Below are 17,923 nucleotides of genomic sequence, written 5' to 3' on the forward strand. Positions count from 1 at the left end.
AGTCAAGGAGACCGATAATCACTCTCTGGAACCGGAACACATTTGCAGTAAAAAAAATGTATCTTATTGTTAAAATGTACGGCAAACACACAACTTTTCTTTAAATGCCTTTTTTAAGCATGTTTAATTAAATACGACAAAAGATAACTTTTAAACATCAACTTAAAGAGAAAATGTGAATTATTGATTGTAGGCTACAACTTAGTTGATAAATTGAAGGGTTTAAAATGTGTTTGTTTATCTAAATGGAGTCAACTTTTTCTATTTCTATTGTGAAAAGGCGCATAAAAATGGAACGGACTAGTAGCCTCACATTGCTACAAACACATTGCTACAAACACATTGCTACAAACACATTGCTACAAGCACATTGCTACAAACACATTGCTACAAACACATTGCTACAATCACATTGTTACAAGCACATTGTTACAAACACATTGCTACAAACACATTGTTACAATCACATTGTTACAAGCACATTGTTACAAACACATTGCTACAAACACATTGTTACAAACACATTGCTACAAACACATTGAATCCAGTCAGAGTTAAACTATTGGTCAGGCTTTAAATTATTTCACAAATATGTAAACAATGTGAAATTTTAGCAATTAAAGATTATAGCAATTAAGAAAAACATGCAGCATCCTTTGTCCTACGCTCACCCTCACCTTTCTATACCTTTTGTATTTTACACGGTATTAATAAAAAGCTTCTTTGTTTGATATTCATATTAATCAGATTCATATAATAAACTAAATTGACCTTAAAAAAACATACAATGTATGTACATTTTATTAATAAGCACAATGTATTTAACAATGTATATCCAGATTTAAAATACACACCCACATTAACAACAGTATTTAACAATACATACAAAAAGAAGTCCGACAACCATGTCTTTTTATTAGTTTATTAAGTTTGATGATTATAAAAACTTTGACAGCAGCTGTGAAAAACATCAGTAGAACATTTTTACATTGACAAAGTTCACTCAAACAATCAGCGTGATGCAAGTTTTTTTTTCCTGAGGCAAATATGACACTTCATCAGGCCGGTCACTCCTCACCCCGGTTCACTCTCGGGCGTGGCGTTCGTGTTCAGGCAAAAATAACGTTCAAAGTTAAGAATCAAGTAAACACTTTCAACAATTCAAGTTTCTGCGTCGCCGGTCTGTTCCGCATTGCCTGGAATCCCACAATGCCTTGCGATGTCAACAAAAACAACTTTTAAATCAACAATCATATATTTACAGATTTCTTTGACTCATAACAAAAAGGGACCAGTAATCAATCAAACCCATATTCAAACCAAGTATAAAATGCCGTCTACTTTGGTAATTAACTTTTTATGTCCAGTATTACAATGACACAAACTTTATTCTGTAGACGCTATAAACAACGTCATAATTATTACTCTTAATGATGAAATCATCAGCAATATGTTTTCTGCGGCTGCACATCAGATAGAAAAAACAAATAAAACAATAATCAAGATATTTAGTGTGCATTTCCTTTTGTTCTTTTGCTAATTTACTCAAACTGCAGCATGACATATTTGGGGTCTTTTAGAAACAATGATTTCTTCTGGCAGAGAAAATAAATGTCATTAGATTTAACAACGTGAGTCGTGATCCAGGGTCAGAGAGACGTGTTGACCATGTAATGGGATACATATAATAAAGGAAGTGTCAATCAATCACAGTAAATGTGGGACGCACCAATATCGTTATTTTTTTACATGAGCATTTGAACACCGATTATCGATATTAGCACAAAATAATACCATTTCATAGCACACAGCTGACAACCTCACTGAGAGAGTAGTTGATGAAGGAGACCTACAGGGAACGAGGCTGCATGTGTACGAGTATCTGTGCATCCCTACAGTTAGAAGATAAGATGGAGAAGGTAAGGTGTAGAAGAGAAGATGTAGGAGATACAATGTAGAAGGTACGATGTAGAAGGTACAATATAGAAGGTACGATGTAGAAGATACGATGTAGAAGATACGATGTAAAAGGTACAATGTAGAAGATAAGATGTAGGAGATACGATGTAGAAGATAAAATACAAAAGATAAGATGTAGAGGATAAGATGTAGAAGGTAAGATGTAGAAGGTAGTACTCTGGATAGCACTCTGTAGTTTAACGTTATTGAAGAAATTGTACTTGCTTGATTCTTGTTGTTCTGAGTTTGGACTCATGGTTTAATGCACTTATTGTAAGTCGCTTTGGATAAAAGCGTCAGCTAAATGACATGTAATGTAATGTAGAAGGTAAGATGTAGAAGATACGATGTAGAAGATACGATGTAGAAGATAAGATGTAGAAGATACAATGTAGAAGGTACGATGTAGAAGATACGATGTAGAAGATACGATGTAGAAGATAAGATGTAGAAGATAAAATACAGAAGATATGATTTAGAGGATAAGATGTAGATGGTAAGATACAGAAGATAAGATGTAGAAGATGTAGACCACACAGGGTTGAGGCTGAGTATGTTCCCTTGACGGAAGTGAGAGAAATGATTAGTTTACTCCAACTGGAGTGATGATCAGAGGTGCAGAGTTCATACCACCATGATTAAGACAGGGACTGAAGAATGGGAGGAGTTTCTCCTTGAAGGAGCAGGCAGTAAAGGAGAAGATAAGAGCTGCAACTTCTACGTCATAGAAGGAGACCAGACCCTCCTCATAGTCCACAAACACCCCCACCTTCTGAGGACCAGACTTCAGGGAGAGAAGAACTGGAGGTTTGGCAGCGGCTGCGTACTCATTTCCATTTCTCAAATATAGAGTCCAGTTACCATCTTGAGGACTCAGTGAGATTTTTCCCTTCCTGTTGATCGACTTTCTGGTCACTCCTAAATACCATTCGGTCTTTCCTTTAACTTGAACCTCAAAAAAAAATCTGCTTGAGGAGAAACTCTGCATTCCCAGGACAAAAACACAATGAGAAAATCTTTCTGGGTTGTCGGGGAGATTCTTTCTCACGTCATTATCATTCACTTGTTTCCGGTCATAAGACAGGATGAGTTGAGGATGAGCTGTTTGAGGATCAAGAGTCACATCCACTGCAAACTTCTGGACCCTCTTCAGCTCAGCTTTAACCAGCTTCTTCATCTTTTTACTGAGAGTCTCCTCCAGCTGAGACACAGCTCTCCTCACAGTCCCCTCATATGATGCTGGAGGAACACTGACCTCAGACCAGTCCTTGGTGGGTGGTGGATGGTGGATGTTTAGGGCCTGGACACTCTGGAGGAGGTGGAGGTGGTCTTCAGAGAGGGAGAGCTTCTCCACCTCAGTGCTTCTCTTCATCAGCTCAGAGATTTCCTGTTCCAGCTCTCTGATGGAGTCTTCAGCCTGTTTCTTTGTTGTTCTCTGCTTCTCTTCTATCGTATTGATGAGCTCGTTCAGTTTTCTCTCAACAGACTCCTTCAGATGAGTGAAGACCTGAACACCTTCTGCTTTCTTTCTGTCTGCATCTTCCTCACTGAGCTCTATTATGTGTTTGACATCCTGAATCTTCAGTCGTCTCTTCTGGATCATCTCCTGAAGTTCAGCCTCTGTCTTCTCCAGCTCGACCTTCTTTCCTTCATATTCTTCCTTCAGAGGAACAACATTGTGCATCTTGTGGTCTAACACAATGCAGAGCATGCAGACACACGTCTGGTCGGTCCTACAGAACAGCTCCAGAGGTTTATCGTGCTTCGTACACATCCTGCCTTCCAGGTTCTCCACAGGGTCCATCAGCTGATGTCTCTTCAGGCCTGACATTGTCAGATGAGGCTCCAGGTGAGTCTCACAGTAGGAGGCCAGACACACCAGGCAGGACTTCAGGGCCTTCAGTTTGGTTCCAGTGCAGACGTCACAGGGAACTTCTCCTGGTTTGGACTCTTGTTGCTCTGAGCTGCTGCTGCTGGCTTTCTGTTGAGCCGACTGTCTGAACTGAGAAACCATCTCAGACATGAAGGCGTTGACGTCCAGCTCAGGTCTTGAGATGAAAACCTCTTTACAAATTGGACACATGTTCTGGTTGTTGGTATTCCAGCAGTTTTTGCAGAAGTTGTGTCCACATGGTGTGGTGACTGGATCAGTGAACACATCCAGACAGACGGAGCACAGAAACTGATCTTCAGATGGCAGATTGCTGGCAGAAGCCATATCTACACACATTGTGGAGGAAGAGAAGAACATTTTATTCAAAATAGAGTTTAATTATTTGTTTAAAAAGGAACAAGTGTGATTCATTTAATGTCTTTCCACCCTTCTACCAAACCACTTTGTCGACTACTTTATAAATAAGATGGATGACATACGCTCCTCATTTACTAATCCATCTTCTATAACTAGAATTCCATCAACTTCATCTTCTTCCCCGTCGCTTTCCTCTTTCAGCCCCTTGTCTCCCAATCAAGTTCTTACCTTGGTAACCTCTGCCCGCCCAACCACCTGTCCCCTTGACCCCATCCCATCTCACATTCTCCAGTGTATTGCCTTTGACCTTCTTCCATTTCTTACCCATCTTATTAACACCTCCCTCTCAACTGGCTGCTTCCCTAACTCTCTGAAGGAGGCGAGAGTTAACCGTCTCCTAAAGAAACCCACCCTCAACCCGTCTGAAGTAAACAACTACAGACCTGTCTCTCTTCTTCCCTTTACTTCCAAAACTCTTGAGTGAGCTATCTTTAATCCACCATAACAACCTTCTTGACCCTCACCAGTCTGATTTTAAGGCCGGCCACTCAACAGAGACTTCCCTCCTTGCTGTCTCTGAGCAGCTTCACACTGCTACAGCAGCCTCTCTCTCCTCTGTCCTTATCCTTCTAGACCTTTCTGCTGCATTTGACACAGTGAACAACCAGATCCTTACTTCCTCCCTTCAGGATCTGGGTATCTCAGGCTCTCCTCTATCCCTTTTCTCATCCTACCTCAACGACCGCACTTCCCGGGTAACTTGGAGAGGAGCTGTGTCTGAACCTTGTCCTCTCACTACTGGAGTCCCTCAAGGCTCCGTCCTGGGTCCCCTCATCTTCTCTCTGTAAACCAACTCTCGACTCCGGCTTTTCCTACCATAGCTAGGCTGATGACACCCAACTGTGGGTGTCTCTCAGTGGATGTCTGCACACCACCTGAAAATCTGGGCGACTGTGGGTCAGTTGTTAGCAGGTCCGTCTTTCAGTCAGAGGATCCCCGGCTAGCCCTAGTCGATGTGTTCTTGAGCAAGACATTCAACCCCGAATTGCTCCCTGTGGCTGTTGGCTGTTGATTTAGATAAAACTACTTTTCCTTCCAGGGAAAGGCTCTCCCACCCACAACCTGACTATTACCTTCAATAACTCAACTGCCAGGAACCTCAGTGTGACACTCAACAGTCAACTTTACACCAATAACACGCTCCTGTAGGTACATGCTGTACAACATCAGGAGAATACGTCCTCTTCTTACTCAGAAGGTGGCACAGGTTCTGGTCCAGGCTCTGGTCATCTCACGTCTGGACTACTGTAACTCCCTCCTGGCAGGTCTACCTGCTAATGCCATTCGACCTCTGCAGCTCATCCAGAATGCAGCAGCTCGACTGGTCTTTAACCTAAATTCACCAACACTACTCTGCTCCTCCGCTCCATTCACTGGTTACCAGTGGCTGCCCGCATCCGCTTCAAAACATTGGTACGAACAGATCGGGTCCAGTCTACATCCAGGACATGGTCTAACCTTATACCCCAGCCCGGCTTGTAACTCCGTCACTACGAGCTAAACACTCAACAAAGTCACGCCTGTTTGCTGTCCTGGCTCCTCATTGGTGGAATGAGCTCCCCACTGACATCAGGAAAGCAGAAAGTCTCTACATCTCCCGCCGCAAACTAAAAACACGTCTTTTCCGACTATATCTTGAATAAAAAAAAGAAATGGCACTTTAGTAGCACTTAAATAGCATTTACTGATAGCACTTTGTAGTTTTTTTTTTTTGATGAAATTGTACCTTCTTGATTCTTCTTGTTCTGAGTTTGTTCTCTCATGGTTGAATGCACTTGCAAGTCGCTTTGGATTAAAGTGTCACCTAAATTAAATGTAATGTAATGAAATATCGACAGACTCAACCTTGCTCCTCTTGCAAAGCAGCACAGAATGAGTCCAATGTGAGTTAAAGAACAGCACTGACAACAAAGCTGCTGACGTGATGACAAACACATCACATTTCCTCCTGCTGCTTCACAATAAAAGCCTCCCTCTGGTAGAAAACTCTTATTGTGAAACAACTAGAGGAAATAGAGGAAGTGATCAATGAACAGTAACATTAGGCTCATTCGAGATGAGCCGGTTCTGCGCAGAATTGATCGCCGGCGATCGGCGCGCAATACATGCCGGTTAGATTTGTGTCCGACTTGCTCTGACGTCATGCACACGTGGTCAACGATACTCTCACGAGAGCGAGGCGGCCATCGGTTTTAGAGCCAGGCGCCGCAGGAGCTCTCCATCGACTGCGTGGCCCAGTGCATGATGGGAAACGCCTGGCTGTCGCCACATCAGAGAGCTAATTGGCTCTTAGATCTGACAGCAAACACCACGTGTTGTAGAAAATCCATATTTTATGTGTAGTTGTAATACTTAACATTCGATTGTTCGCTATTTGTCTCATGTAGCGCAAAGATGTGGGTGTTAATAATAATGTATACGGTTATTTATTTAGCATCTGTAAATAAATAATTTGTAGAGAAATGGCAACTATCTTCACATATATGTATTTATATAAATGTGTAAATAAATATGGCATCCAACAACTACAATATGGCCAATCTTTTGTCCTCAATCCCAAAAACAACATTGTTAAATAAATAAAAAAGATATCAAAATTTAGACCACTGTGAAAAGTAGATTTATTTTATTTTGGAAAATCCCATTTGTGTGAACTCAACAGATTGAAAATGCATTTGGTCCATTTGTGAGATTACATATTAGACATCCCAAAAACCTTATTTAATATTTCCGTTAAGATGATTAGTTATGTTAAATGTATTTGTTGGAATGCTGTGAAGTGAACTTCATCTCCAGACAACATTTCAACACATTTCAGACACATTTCAACTTTTAAATGTTTACACAATCTTCAACTATTACTGTATGATTCAGCTTTTTGATCCTACTGCTGCTACTTCTTGGAACCACTGATACTTCTACTACAACCACGACTAAAACTTCAACTGCTGAAAACTACTACTCTTGTTAGTACTACGACATAAGTAGAGGGATCTCTTCTGCCTCAATTTCATCAAGAATGCAAACGCTATTTCTTCCGCCATAGTTATCAAAATTAGGTCTGTAAACTAGAACTAACAAATGTTGTTGTGACTTCCTGAACACTGACTTCCGGTGTGTTCTTTGAAGGCCACGCCCCCTGCAGCGGCCGCCTGCTCTGGTCTGGATTCCAGGCGAGAGAAGCTCTAATAAACGAGCCTAATAGCAGGAAAGTCGGAGTGAGACTAAACTTAAAACCACAGATTCAGTTCCTAGTTACTAAAGTCCTCCTGAGACAGTTTAAAGCTGTTAAAGTGAGTTTCTGTGTAGTGGGACTTTGGACAGACGGCCATAGTTATATTGTTAATAATTCATCAGGTATGAAGTGATAAGAGAGGAACTTCCTGCCTATGTAAAGGTAAAGTGTTGTGTTCATCCTGGTTATTAAAGGTGTAAATATGATCAGATGTACTCACCAGTGTTTGGAAGAGACTCCGTTGTGTTGTTGACAAAAACCTGATGACGTCACTTTGAATTGTCTCTGAGAGAAAAGCAGAGACTTGTCTCGACTGCAGTGTTTCTGCCACTCTGACCAACTTAAGTTTCGTTTCCGGATTGTGAGTAGAGGCTCTCTTTCAGTGTGGCTCCGCCTCTTACCTGCAGCTCTGTGGGTGAAAACCTCACCTTTACCTCTCTGTGACTCACAGAGGAGTCTGGCTTTTTGCCTCCATTGTTTTAAATCCGGGGAGATATAATTATATACATTGACCAATTATTACAAATGACAGTATACATAAATACATAAAAGTGACTCAAATAAACTACTTGGAACATTAAACCTTCCACAAATGAATGAGCAACAACAGGCTTTGAATAAGCTAATTTACATTTGTAGAGATACAGGAAGCTATTGATGACATCTCCTCTGGTGAAGCAGACCAGATGGCTTTCCTCCAGAAATATATAAAATACAGGTTCGCCTAGAACAAAAATCACTTTCAGGATGATTATCTCTTTGAAAGATGCAGAGCAAAGGTCAAAAACAACAGAGATCATAGCACACTATGGGACCAGTTTCTCTGCAAAGTTTGACTTTGAAAAAGTAAAGCAGAACAAAGTTAGAGAGGTTTAAGTACAGATTAATTAGGCGAAATGGGCATTTGGTTTCGTACAATTTTCTCATGTACCAAACCATATATTTCACTTGTATATTACTTATGATGATTAGAAAAGGGAACATGAATTTTTTCCCAAAAAAAGCCAAAGATAAGCAACATTTGTGACTGTAAGCGCTAAAGCGATTCATGTTCTGAGTCTAATTGTTTGTATAGTAGGTCATTATGCTATGTTATGTATTATTATTATTGGTATTCAGCTTTTAAGCTGTATGAACTGAAAATAAAATGATAGAAAGAAAGAAAGAAAGAAACTCCAGTAAAGATCTTCACAGCAGGTAAAGAATGAACTTCTTGTCCTGCTGCTGCTTCACTTTCTCTCTGAAACATGTTTCAGGCAAATAAACGTTAAAAGTTAAGAATCAAGTAAACACTTTCAACCCTTCAAGTTTCAACAATAAAAACTTTATTTTACAGTTTTAATTCAACAATCATATATTTACAGATTTGTTTGAATCATGTACCATCTCACTTTAAATTAAGTATAAAATGCCGTTGGCATCTTTTCTACCATGTTTAACTTTTCATGTCTAGTATTACAATGAGACAAACTTTATTCTGGAGACACTATAAACATTTAATATGTATGTATGTAAATAATTATTGATGATTATGAAGGAATATGTTTTCTACAGCTGCAGATAGAAAAACAAATACAAGATATTTTGTTGTATTTTTATTTAGTTGCTGCTGGAAACCCTGACAGATAATTCCAGACACACAGCTGACAACCTCACTGAGAGAGGAGTTGATGGAGAAGACCTACAAGGAACGAGGCTGCATGTGTACGAATATCTGTGCATCCCTACAGTTAGAAGATGAGATGGAGAAGTTAAGATGTAGACCACACAGGGTGGAGGCTGAGTATTTTCCCTTGAAGGAAGTGAGAGAAGTGATTAGTTTACTCCAACAGGAGTGATGATCAGAGGTGCAGAGTTTTTACCACCATAATAAAGACACGGACTGAAGAATGGGAGGAGTTTCTCCTTGAAGGAGCAGCCAGTAAAGGAGAAGATGAGAGCTGCAGCTTCTACGTCATAGAAGGAGACCAGACCCTCCTCATAGTCCACAAACACCCCCACCTTCTGAGGACGAGACTTCAGGGAGAGAAGAACTGGAGGATCAGCGGCAGCTTTATACTCATTTCCATTTCTCAAACATAAAGTCCAGTGACCATCCTGAGGAGTCAGTGTGATTGGTCCCTTCCTGTTGATCGACTCTCTGACCACTCCTAAATCCCAGTCAGACTTTCGTTTAACTTGAACCTCGTAATAAAGTTTTTCTGAAGAGAAATTCTGTGTTCCTAAAACACAGGCACTTTGAGAAAACCTCTGTGGATTGTCGGGGAGACATAGCGGCCGTACCTTAGCAGGACGTACTTGTTTCCTGTCAGCAGACAGGATGAGGATAGGATGAGCTGTTTGAGGATCAAGAGTCACATCCACTGCAAACTTCTGGACCCTCTTCAGCTCAACTTCAACCAGCTTCCTGATCTTTTCACTGAGAGTCTCCTCCAGCTGAGACACAGCTCTCACCACAGTCCCCTCATATGATGCTGGAGGAACACTGACCTCAGACCAGTCCTTGGTGGGTGGTGGGTGGTGGATGTTTAGGGCCTGGACACTCTGGAGGAGGTGGAGGTGGTCTTCAGAGAGGGAGAGCTTCTCCACCTCAGTGCTTCTCTTCATCAGCTCAGAGATTTCCTGTTCCAGCTCTCTGATGGAGTCTTCAGCCTGTTTCTTTGTTGTTCTCTGCTTCTCTTCTATCGTATTGATGAGCTCGTTCAGTTTTCTCTCAACAGACTCCTTCAGATCAGTGAAGACCTGAACACCTTCTGCTTTCTCTCTGTCTGCATCTTCCTCACTGAGCTCCACTTTGTGTTTGACCTCCTGAATCTTCAGTCGTCTCTTCTGGATCATCTCCTGAATTTCAGCCTCTGTCTTCTCCAGCTCGACCTTCTTTCCTTCATATTCTTCCTTCAGAGGAACAACATTGTGCATCTTGTGGTCTAATACAGTGCAGAGCATGCAGACACACGTCTGGTCGGTCTTACAGAACAGCTCCAGAGGTTTATCGTGCTTCGTACACATCCTGTCTTCCAGGTTCTCCACAGGGTCCATCAGCTGATGTCTCTTCAGGCCTGACATTGTCAGATGAGGCTCCAGGTGAGTCTCACAGTAGGAGGCCAGACACACCAGGCAGGACTTCAGGGCCTTCAGTTTGGTTCCAGTGCAGACGTCACAGGGAACTTCTCCTGGTTTGGACTCTTGTTGCTCTGAGCTGCTGCTGCTGGCTTTCTGTTGAGCCGACTGTCTGAACTGAGAAACCATCTCAGAGATGAAGGTGTTGACCCTCAAATCTGGTCTGGTGGTGAAAACCTCTTTGCACATGGGACACTGGCACCTGTCACTCACATTCCAGTGTTCAGTGATGCACTTCTTGCAGAAGTTGTGTCCACATGGTGTGGTGACTGGATCAGTGAACACATCCAGACAGACGGAGCACAGGAACTGATCTTCAGATGGCAGATTGCTGGCAGCAGCCATATCTACACACATTGTGGAAGAAAAGAATAATAATAAATATAGTTTAATTATTTGTTTAAAAAGGAAACATGTGATTCTTTTTATATCTTTTAACTTTTGAGTAAACAACCCAGATCAAAGTCGTGCCGACAGACTCAACCTTGCTCCTCTTGCAAAGCAGCACAGAATGAGTCCAATGTGAGTTAAAGAACAGCACTGACAACAAAGCTGCTGACGTGATGACAAACACATCACATTTCCTCCTGCTGCTTCACAATAAAAGCCTGGTAGAAAACTCTTATTGTGAAACTACTAGAGGAAATAGAGGAAGTGATCAATGAACAGTAACAAAAGCAGGAAAGTCGGAGTGAGACTGAACTTAAAACCACAGATTCAGTTCCTAGTTACTAAAGTCCTCCTGAGACAGTTTAAAGCTGTTAAAGTGAGTTTCTGTGTAGCGGGACTTTGGACAGACGGCCATAGTTATATTGTTAATAATTCATCAGGTATGAAGTGATAAGAGAGGAACTTCCTGCCTGAGTAAAGGTAAAGTGTTGTGTTCATCCTGGTTATTAAAGGTGTAAATATGATCAGATGTACTCACCAGTGTTTGGAAGAGACTCCGTTGTGTTGTTGACAAAAACCTGATGACGTCACTTTGAATTGTCTCTGAGAGAAAAGCAGAGACTTGTCTCGACTGCAGTGTTTCTGCCACTCTGACCAACTTAAGTTTCGTTTCTGGAATGTGACGTAGAGGCTCTCCTCTTCAGTGTGGCTCCGCCTCTTCAGTGTGGCTCCGCCTCTTACGTGCAGCTCTTATGAACTACAGTGAAGCTGCAGGAAGCACGTGGTGAAGCTGAAGTGAATCAGTAGAACCCTGAAAATGTTCATGAAGCTATTTTTCATTTACAGTCGGCATAAATAGTTATTTAATTCAATTCAATTCAGTTTATTTTGTATAGCCCAAAATCACAAATTACAAATTTGCCTCAGCGGATTTTAAAATCTGTACACATACGACATCCCTGACCTTTGACCTCACATTGGATCAGGAAAAAATCCCCAAAAAATAGAAAAAACTCTTTCACAGGGAAAAAAAGGGAAGAAACCTTCAGGAGAGCAACAGAGGAGGATCCTTCTCCCCGGATGGACAGAAACAATAGATGTCATGTGTACAGAATGAACAGCATTACAGAGTTACTACATATTTAATGAATTTGACATAAATGTATGAATAATTAGTAGTAGGCATGGACCACGATCCAGACCGCCACAATCCATGAAACAGAAACGAGGTAGAGAAGAGGGGGCATCAGCAGGGCCATGGCAGGAGGCAGGTCCACAGAGGCATCGCGAAAGAGGCCAAATCAATGAGGTCTGGCCCAGGACCCAGGACCCAGGACCAGCTTCAGACACAGCCAACAATGAAGCCTCGATGACCACCAACGTTAATCACAGTATTCCACAAGGTTCTGTGCTTGGACCAATTTTATTTACCTTATATATGCTTCCTTTGGGCAACATTATCAGGAAACACTCCATAAACTTTCATTGCTATGCAGCTGATACTCAATTATATCTATCGATCAAACCAGAAGAGACCAACCAGCTCGCTAAAATTCAAGCATGTCTTAAAGACATAAAAACATGGATGACCTACAACTTCCTGATGTTAAACTCAGACAAAACTGAAGTTATTTTACTGGGCCCTGAACACCTCACAGATCAATTATCTGGTGATGTGGTTTCTGTAGATGGCATTGCCCTGGCATCCATCACCACTGTAAAGAATCTCTAGTTATCTTTGACCGAGACTTGTCCTTTAACTCCCATGTGAAGCAAATCACAAGGATTGCATTTTTTCATCTACGTAACATTTCAAAAATCAGGCATATCTTGTCTCAAAAAGATGCAGAAAAGCTGGTTCACGCATCTGTTACTTCTAGACTAGATTACTGCAACTCCTTATTATCAGGCTGCTCTAATAAGTCTCTTAAGTCCCTCCAGTTGATCCAGAATGCTGCAGCTCGTGTACTCAGAAAAACTAAGGAAAGAGATCACATTACTCCTGTATTAGCTGCTCTGCACTGTCTCCCTGTAAAATCAAGAATCACATTTAAAATTCTTCTCCTCACCTACAAAGCCTTGATTGGTGATGCACCATCATATCTTAAGGAGCTTGTAGTACCATATTGCCCCACTAGAGAGCTGCGCTCACTAAATGTGGGGCTACTTGTGGTTCATAGAGTCCTAAAAAGTAGGATGGGAGCCAGAGCCTTCAGTTATCAAGCTCCTCTTTTATGGAACCAGCTTCCACTTTCAGTCCGGGAGGCAGACACAGTCACCTCATTTAAGAATAGACTTAAGACTTTCCTCTTTAATAGTGCTTATAGTTAGGGCTGAATCAGGTTTGCCCTGGTCCAGCCCCTTGATATGCTGCTATAGGCTTATAGGCTGCTGGGGGATGTTTTAGGATACACTGAGCACCTCTCTTCTCTTCTCTCTATATATCGCTCGGACTCGATTTGCTGTAGTTTGTCCCTCCGCGCTTTCCGTCCCGCCAGTTGACAGCTGGGAGCAGAGTGCAAACTCAATGTTTTGATCTCGCAGATTAAACTCTGGTTTTTTTCCTCGTCATAATGCACAGATTAAAAATAATTTCGGGCCACTTGTCGTCCTCCGGGTCCCCGAGTTACACGCGGGATTTACGGAGGACGGAGTGCGGATCAGCGGGGAGCAGCAGCCCGGAGGACGTGGTGGTGGTTCACGGACGGAGGACGGCCATCGGGAAAGCGAAGAGAGGAGCGTTCAAGGTAACCGGTGCGGAGAGGACTAACGAGTACTCATGAGCTCAGAAAACTTGTGTACCTGTACTGCTGCTGGTTTTACTACCTGAAGCTGAGAATACTTGTGTACTTGTACTGTATGAAGCTGTCTTAACCTTTACGACTGATGGTTTTACTACCTGAAGCTGAGAATACTTCTGTAGTTTTACTGCTGATACTTTAACTACGTGACGCTGAGAATACTTTTACAGTAAAAGTACAGAAGTATTTTCTGCTTCAGGTAGTAAAAGTTTTACTACCTGAAGCAGAAAATACTTCTTGTACTTTAACCACATACATGAAGCTGATAATACTTCTTATACTCTAACTACATACAACTGATAATACTTCCTGTACTCTAACTACATGAAGCTGCGAATACTTCTTGTACTTTAACTACATAAAGCTGAGAATACTTCTTGTACTTTAACTACATAAAGCTGAGAATACTTCCTGTACTCTCACTACATAAAGCTGAGAATACTTCTTGTACTCTCACTACATAAAGCTGAGAATACTTCTTGTACTCTAACTACATAAAGCTGAGAATACTTCTTGTACTCTAACTACATAAAGCTGAGAATACTTCTTGTACTCTAACTACATAAAGCTGAGAATACTTCCTGTACTTTAACTACATGAAGCTGAGAATACTTCTTGTACTCTAACTACATAAAGCTGAGAATACTTCTTGTACTCTAACTACATAAAGCTGAGAATACTTCCTGTACTTTAACTACATAAAGCTGAGAATACTTATTGTACTCTAACTACATGAAGCTGAGAATACTTCTTGTACTCTAACTACATAAAGCTGAGAATACTTCCTGTACTTTAACTACATAAAGCTGAGAATACTTCTTGTACTCTAACTACATAAAGCTGAGAATACTTCTTGTACTCTAACTACATAAAGCTGAGAATACTTCCTGTACTTTAACTACATAAAGCTGAGAATACTTCTTGTACTCTAACTACATAAAGCTGAGAATACTTCTTGTACTCTAACTACATAAAGCTGAGAATACTTATTGTACTCTAACTACATGAAGCTGAGAATACTTCCTGTACTTTAACTACATAAAGCTGAGAATACTTCCTGTACTTTAACTACATAAAGCTGAGAATACTTCTTGTACTCTAACTACATAAAGCTGAGAATACTTCTTGTACTCTAACTACATAAAGCTGATAATACTTCCTGTACTCTAACTACATGAAGCTGAGAATACTTCTTGTACTTTAACTACATAAAGCTGAGAATACTTCTTGTACTCTCACTACATAAAGCTGAGAATACTTATTGTACTCTAACTACATGAAGCTGAGAATACTTCTTATAATTTAACTACATAAAGCTGAGAATACTTCTTGTACTCTAACTACATAAAGCTGATAATACTTCCTGTACTTTAACTACATGAAGCTGAGAATACTTCTTATAATTTAACTACATAAAACTGATAATACTTCCTGTACTTTAACTACATAAAGCTGAAAATACTTCCTGTACTCTAACTACATAAAGCTGAGAATACTTCCTGTACTTTAACTACATAAAGCTGAGAATACTTCCTGTACTTTAACTACATAAAGCTGAGAATACTTCCTGTACTCTAACTACATAAAACTGAGAATACTTCTTGTACTTTAACTACATAAAGCTGAGAATACTTCTTGTACTCTAACTACATGAAGCTGAGAATACTTCCTGTACTTTAACTACATGAAGCTGAGAATACTTCCTGTACTTTAACTACATAAAGCTGAGAATACTTCTTGTACTTTAACTACATAAAGCAGAGAATACTTCCTGTACTTTAACTACATAAAGCTGAGAATACTTCCTGTACTCTAACTACATAAAGCTGAGAATACTTCCTGTACTCTAACTACATAAAACTGAGAATACTTCTTGTACTCTAACTACATGAAGCTGAGAATACTTCCTGTACTTTAACTACATGAAGCTGATAATACTTCCTGTACTTTAACTACATGAAGCTGAGAATACTTCTTATAATTTAACTACATAAAGCTGAGAATACTTCCTGTACTTTAACTACATAAAGCTGAGAATACTTCTTATAATTTAACTACATAAAGCTGAGAATACTTCCTGTACTCTAACTACATAAAGCTGAGAATACTTCCTGTACTCTAACTACATAAAGCTGAGAATACTTCCTGTACTCTAACTACATAAAACTGAGAATACTTCCTGTACTTTAACTACATGAAGCTGATAATACTTCCTGTACTTTAACTACATGAAGCTGAGAATACTTCTTATAATTTAACTACATAAAGCTGAGAATACTTCCTGTACTCTAACTACATGAAGCTGATAATACTTCCTGTACTCTAACTACATAAAGCTGAAAATACTTCTTATAATTTAACTACATAAAGCTGAGAATACTTCCTGTACTCTAACTACATAAAGCTGAGAATACTTCCTGTACTCTAACTACATGAAGCTGATAATACTTCCTGTACTTTAACTACATGAAGCTGAGAATACTTCTTATAATTTAACTACATAAAGCTGAGAATACTTCCTGTACTCTAACTACATAAAGCTGAGAATACTTCCTGTACTCTAACTACATGAAGCTGATAATACTTCCTGTACTCTAACTACATAAAGCTGAAAATACTTCTTATAATTTAACTACATAAAGCTGAGAATACTTCCTGTACTCTAACTACATAAAGCTGAGAATACTTCCTGTACTCTAACTACATGAAGCTGATAATACTTCCTGTACTCTAACTACATAAAGCTGAAAATACTTCTTATAATTTAACTACATAAAGCTGAGAATACTTCCTGTACTCTAACTACATAAAGCTGAGAATACTTCCTGTACTCTAACTACATAAAGCTGAGAATACTTCCTGTACTCTAACTACATGAAGCTGATAATACTTCCTGTACTTTAACTACATGAAGCTGAGAATACTTCTTATAATTTAACTACATAAAGCTGAGAATACTTCCTGTACTTTAACTACATAAAGCTGAGAATACTTCCTGTACTCTAACTACATGAAGCTGATAATACTTCCTGTACTTTAACTACATGAAGCTGAGAATACTTCTTATAATTTAACTACATAAAGCTGAGAATACTTCCTGTACTCTAACTACATAAAGCTGAGAATACTTCCTGTACTCTAACTACATGAAGCTGATAATACTTCCTGTACTTTAACTACATGAAGCTGAGAATACTTCTTATAATTTAACTACATAAAGCTGAGAATACTTCCTGTACTCTAACTACATAAAGCTGAAAATACTTCCTGTACTCTCACTACTACTCCTTGCTGCAGCCTGTGGGTATAATTGAGCCCTTCTGCTCGTCTGCAGGACACGACGCCTGACGAGCTGCTGAGTGCAGTGATGACCGCTGTGCTCTCCGATGTTGGACTTTCACCCGACAAGCTGGGAGACGTTTGTGTCGGTGAGACGAGAAACTGAAATACTAGTTTAATATTTGATGTAATGTTCATTCTTCAGATCTCACAAAAGGAACGTAGAATAAAACTACATTTACTCAAGTACTGTTCTTAAGTACAATTTGAGTGTTTTCATGTTTACGCTAATTTGTACTTCACTACATATCAGAGATAAATATTGTACTTTTTGCTTTACTACATTTATATTATAACTTTAGTTACTTCACAAACTACTTGGCTTCATATAAACTACTTAAAATGAGCTCCATCTTTACCAACATTATTGTGACGAACACATATATATTAATCAATAATTATAATATGATTATATGATTATGAAATGGACCAATCGGCCTAGTGAGTACTTCACTTTTTCTTGTGGTACTTTAAATATATTTTTATACGAATACTTTTCCTCGAGTAAGGTTTTATATTAAGGACCTTTTTAAAAGTATTTCTACACTGCGTTATTGCTACTTTTACTTAAGTTAAATACCCGAGTACTTGTGATGCAGATATTAATTAAAAGGTTTAATATAAAAAAACATATTATATTATATATTAAGACATACTAACAGGCAGCAGGAAAAATGTAAATAAACTTATTTAATTCCATTGCTGCAGCACACTGAGAGGAGCATGTACTTGCGTGTACTCTTGTGCACCTGCGTGTACTCTTGTGTA

General features: G+C 39.7%; 3 protein-coding genes across 6 annotated transcripts in view; 2 read left to right on the forward strand and 1 right to left on the reverse strand.

Moving 5' to 3' along the window:
- Nucleotides 1–17,923, forward strand: part of LOC117732764 (E3 ubiquitin-protein ligase TRIM21-like) — a 299,335-nt gene that overhangs the window by 169,476 nt on the left and 111,936 nt on the right. The window lies entirely within an intron of this gene.
- Nucleotides 924–17,923, reverse strand: part of LOC117732666 (E3 ubiquitin-protein ligase TRIM21-like) — a 703,346-nt gene continuing 686,346 nt past the window's right edge. The window contains exons 1-2 of one of the 4 annotated variants that reach the window (XM_034535788.1): nucleotides 7,726–7,857; nucleotides 924–4,179 (exon numbers count right to left, since the gene is read on the reverse strand). In XM_034535788.1, coding sequence (XP_034391679.1) covers nucleotides 2,543–4,177 — 1,635 coding nt within the window. In that variant the 5' untranslated portion in view covers nucleotides 4,178–4,179; nucleotides 7,726–7,857 and the 3' untranslated portion in view covers nucleotides 924–2,542. Of the gene's footprint in view, nucleotides 4,180–7,725; nucleotides 7,858–8,807; nucleotides 10,973–11,553; nucleotides 11,718–17,923 lie in introns of those variants that run through there. The other 3 variants (XM_034535769.1, XM_034535778.1, XM_034535751.1) reach the window with 3 other exon arrangements.
- acaa1 (acetyl-CoA acyltransferase 1) overlaps nucleotides 13,400–17,923 on the forward strand; it is a 9,682-nt gene continuing 5,158 nt past the window's right edge. The window contains 2 exon segments of the mRNA XM_034536160.1: nucleotides 13,400–13,762; nucleotides 17,151–17,244. Coding sequence (XP_034392051.1) covers nucleotides 13,589–13,762; nucleotides 17,151–17,244 — 268 coding nt within the window. The 5' untranslated portion in view covers nucleotides 13,400–13,588.

Source organism: Cyclopterus lumpus, chromosome 1, assembly GCF_009769545.1.
Source record: "Cyclopterus lumpus isolate fCycLum1 chromosome 1, fCycLum1.pri, whole genome shotgun sequence".
Taxonomy (NCBI): Eukaryota; Metazoa; Chordata; class Actinopteri; order Perciformes; family Cyclopteridae; genus Cyclopterus; species Cyclopterus lumpus.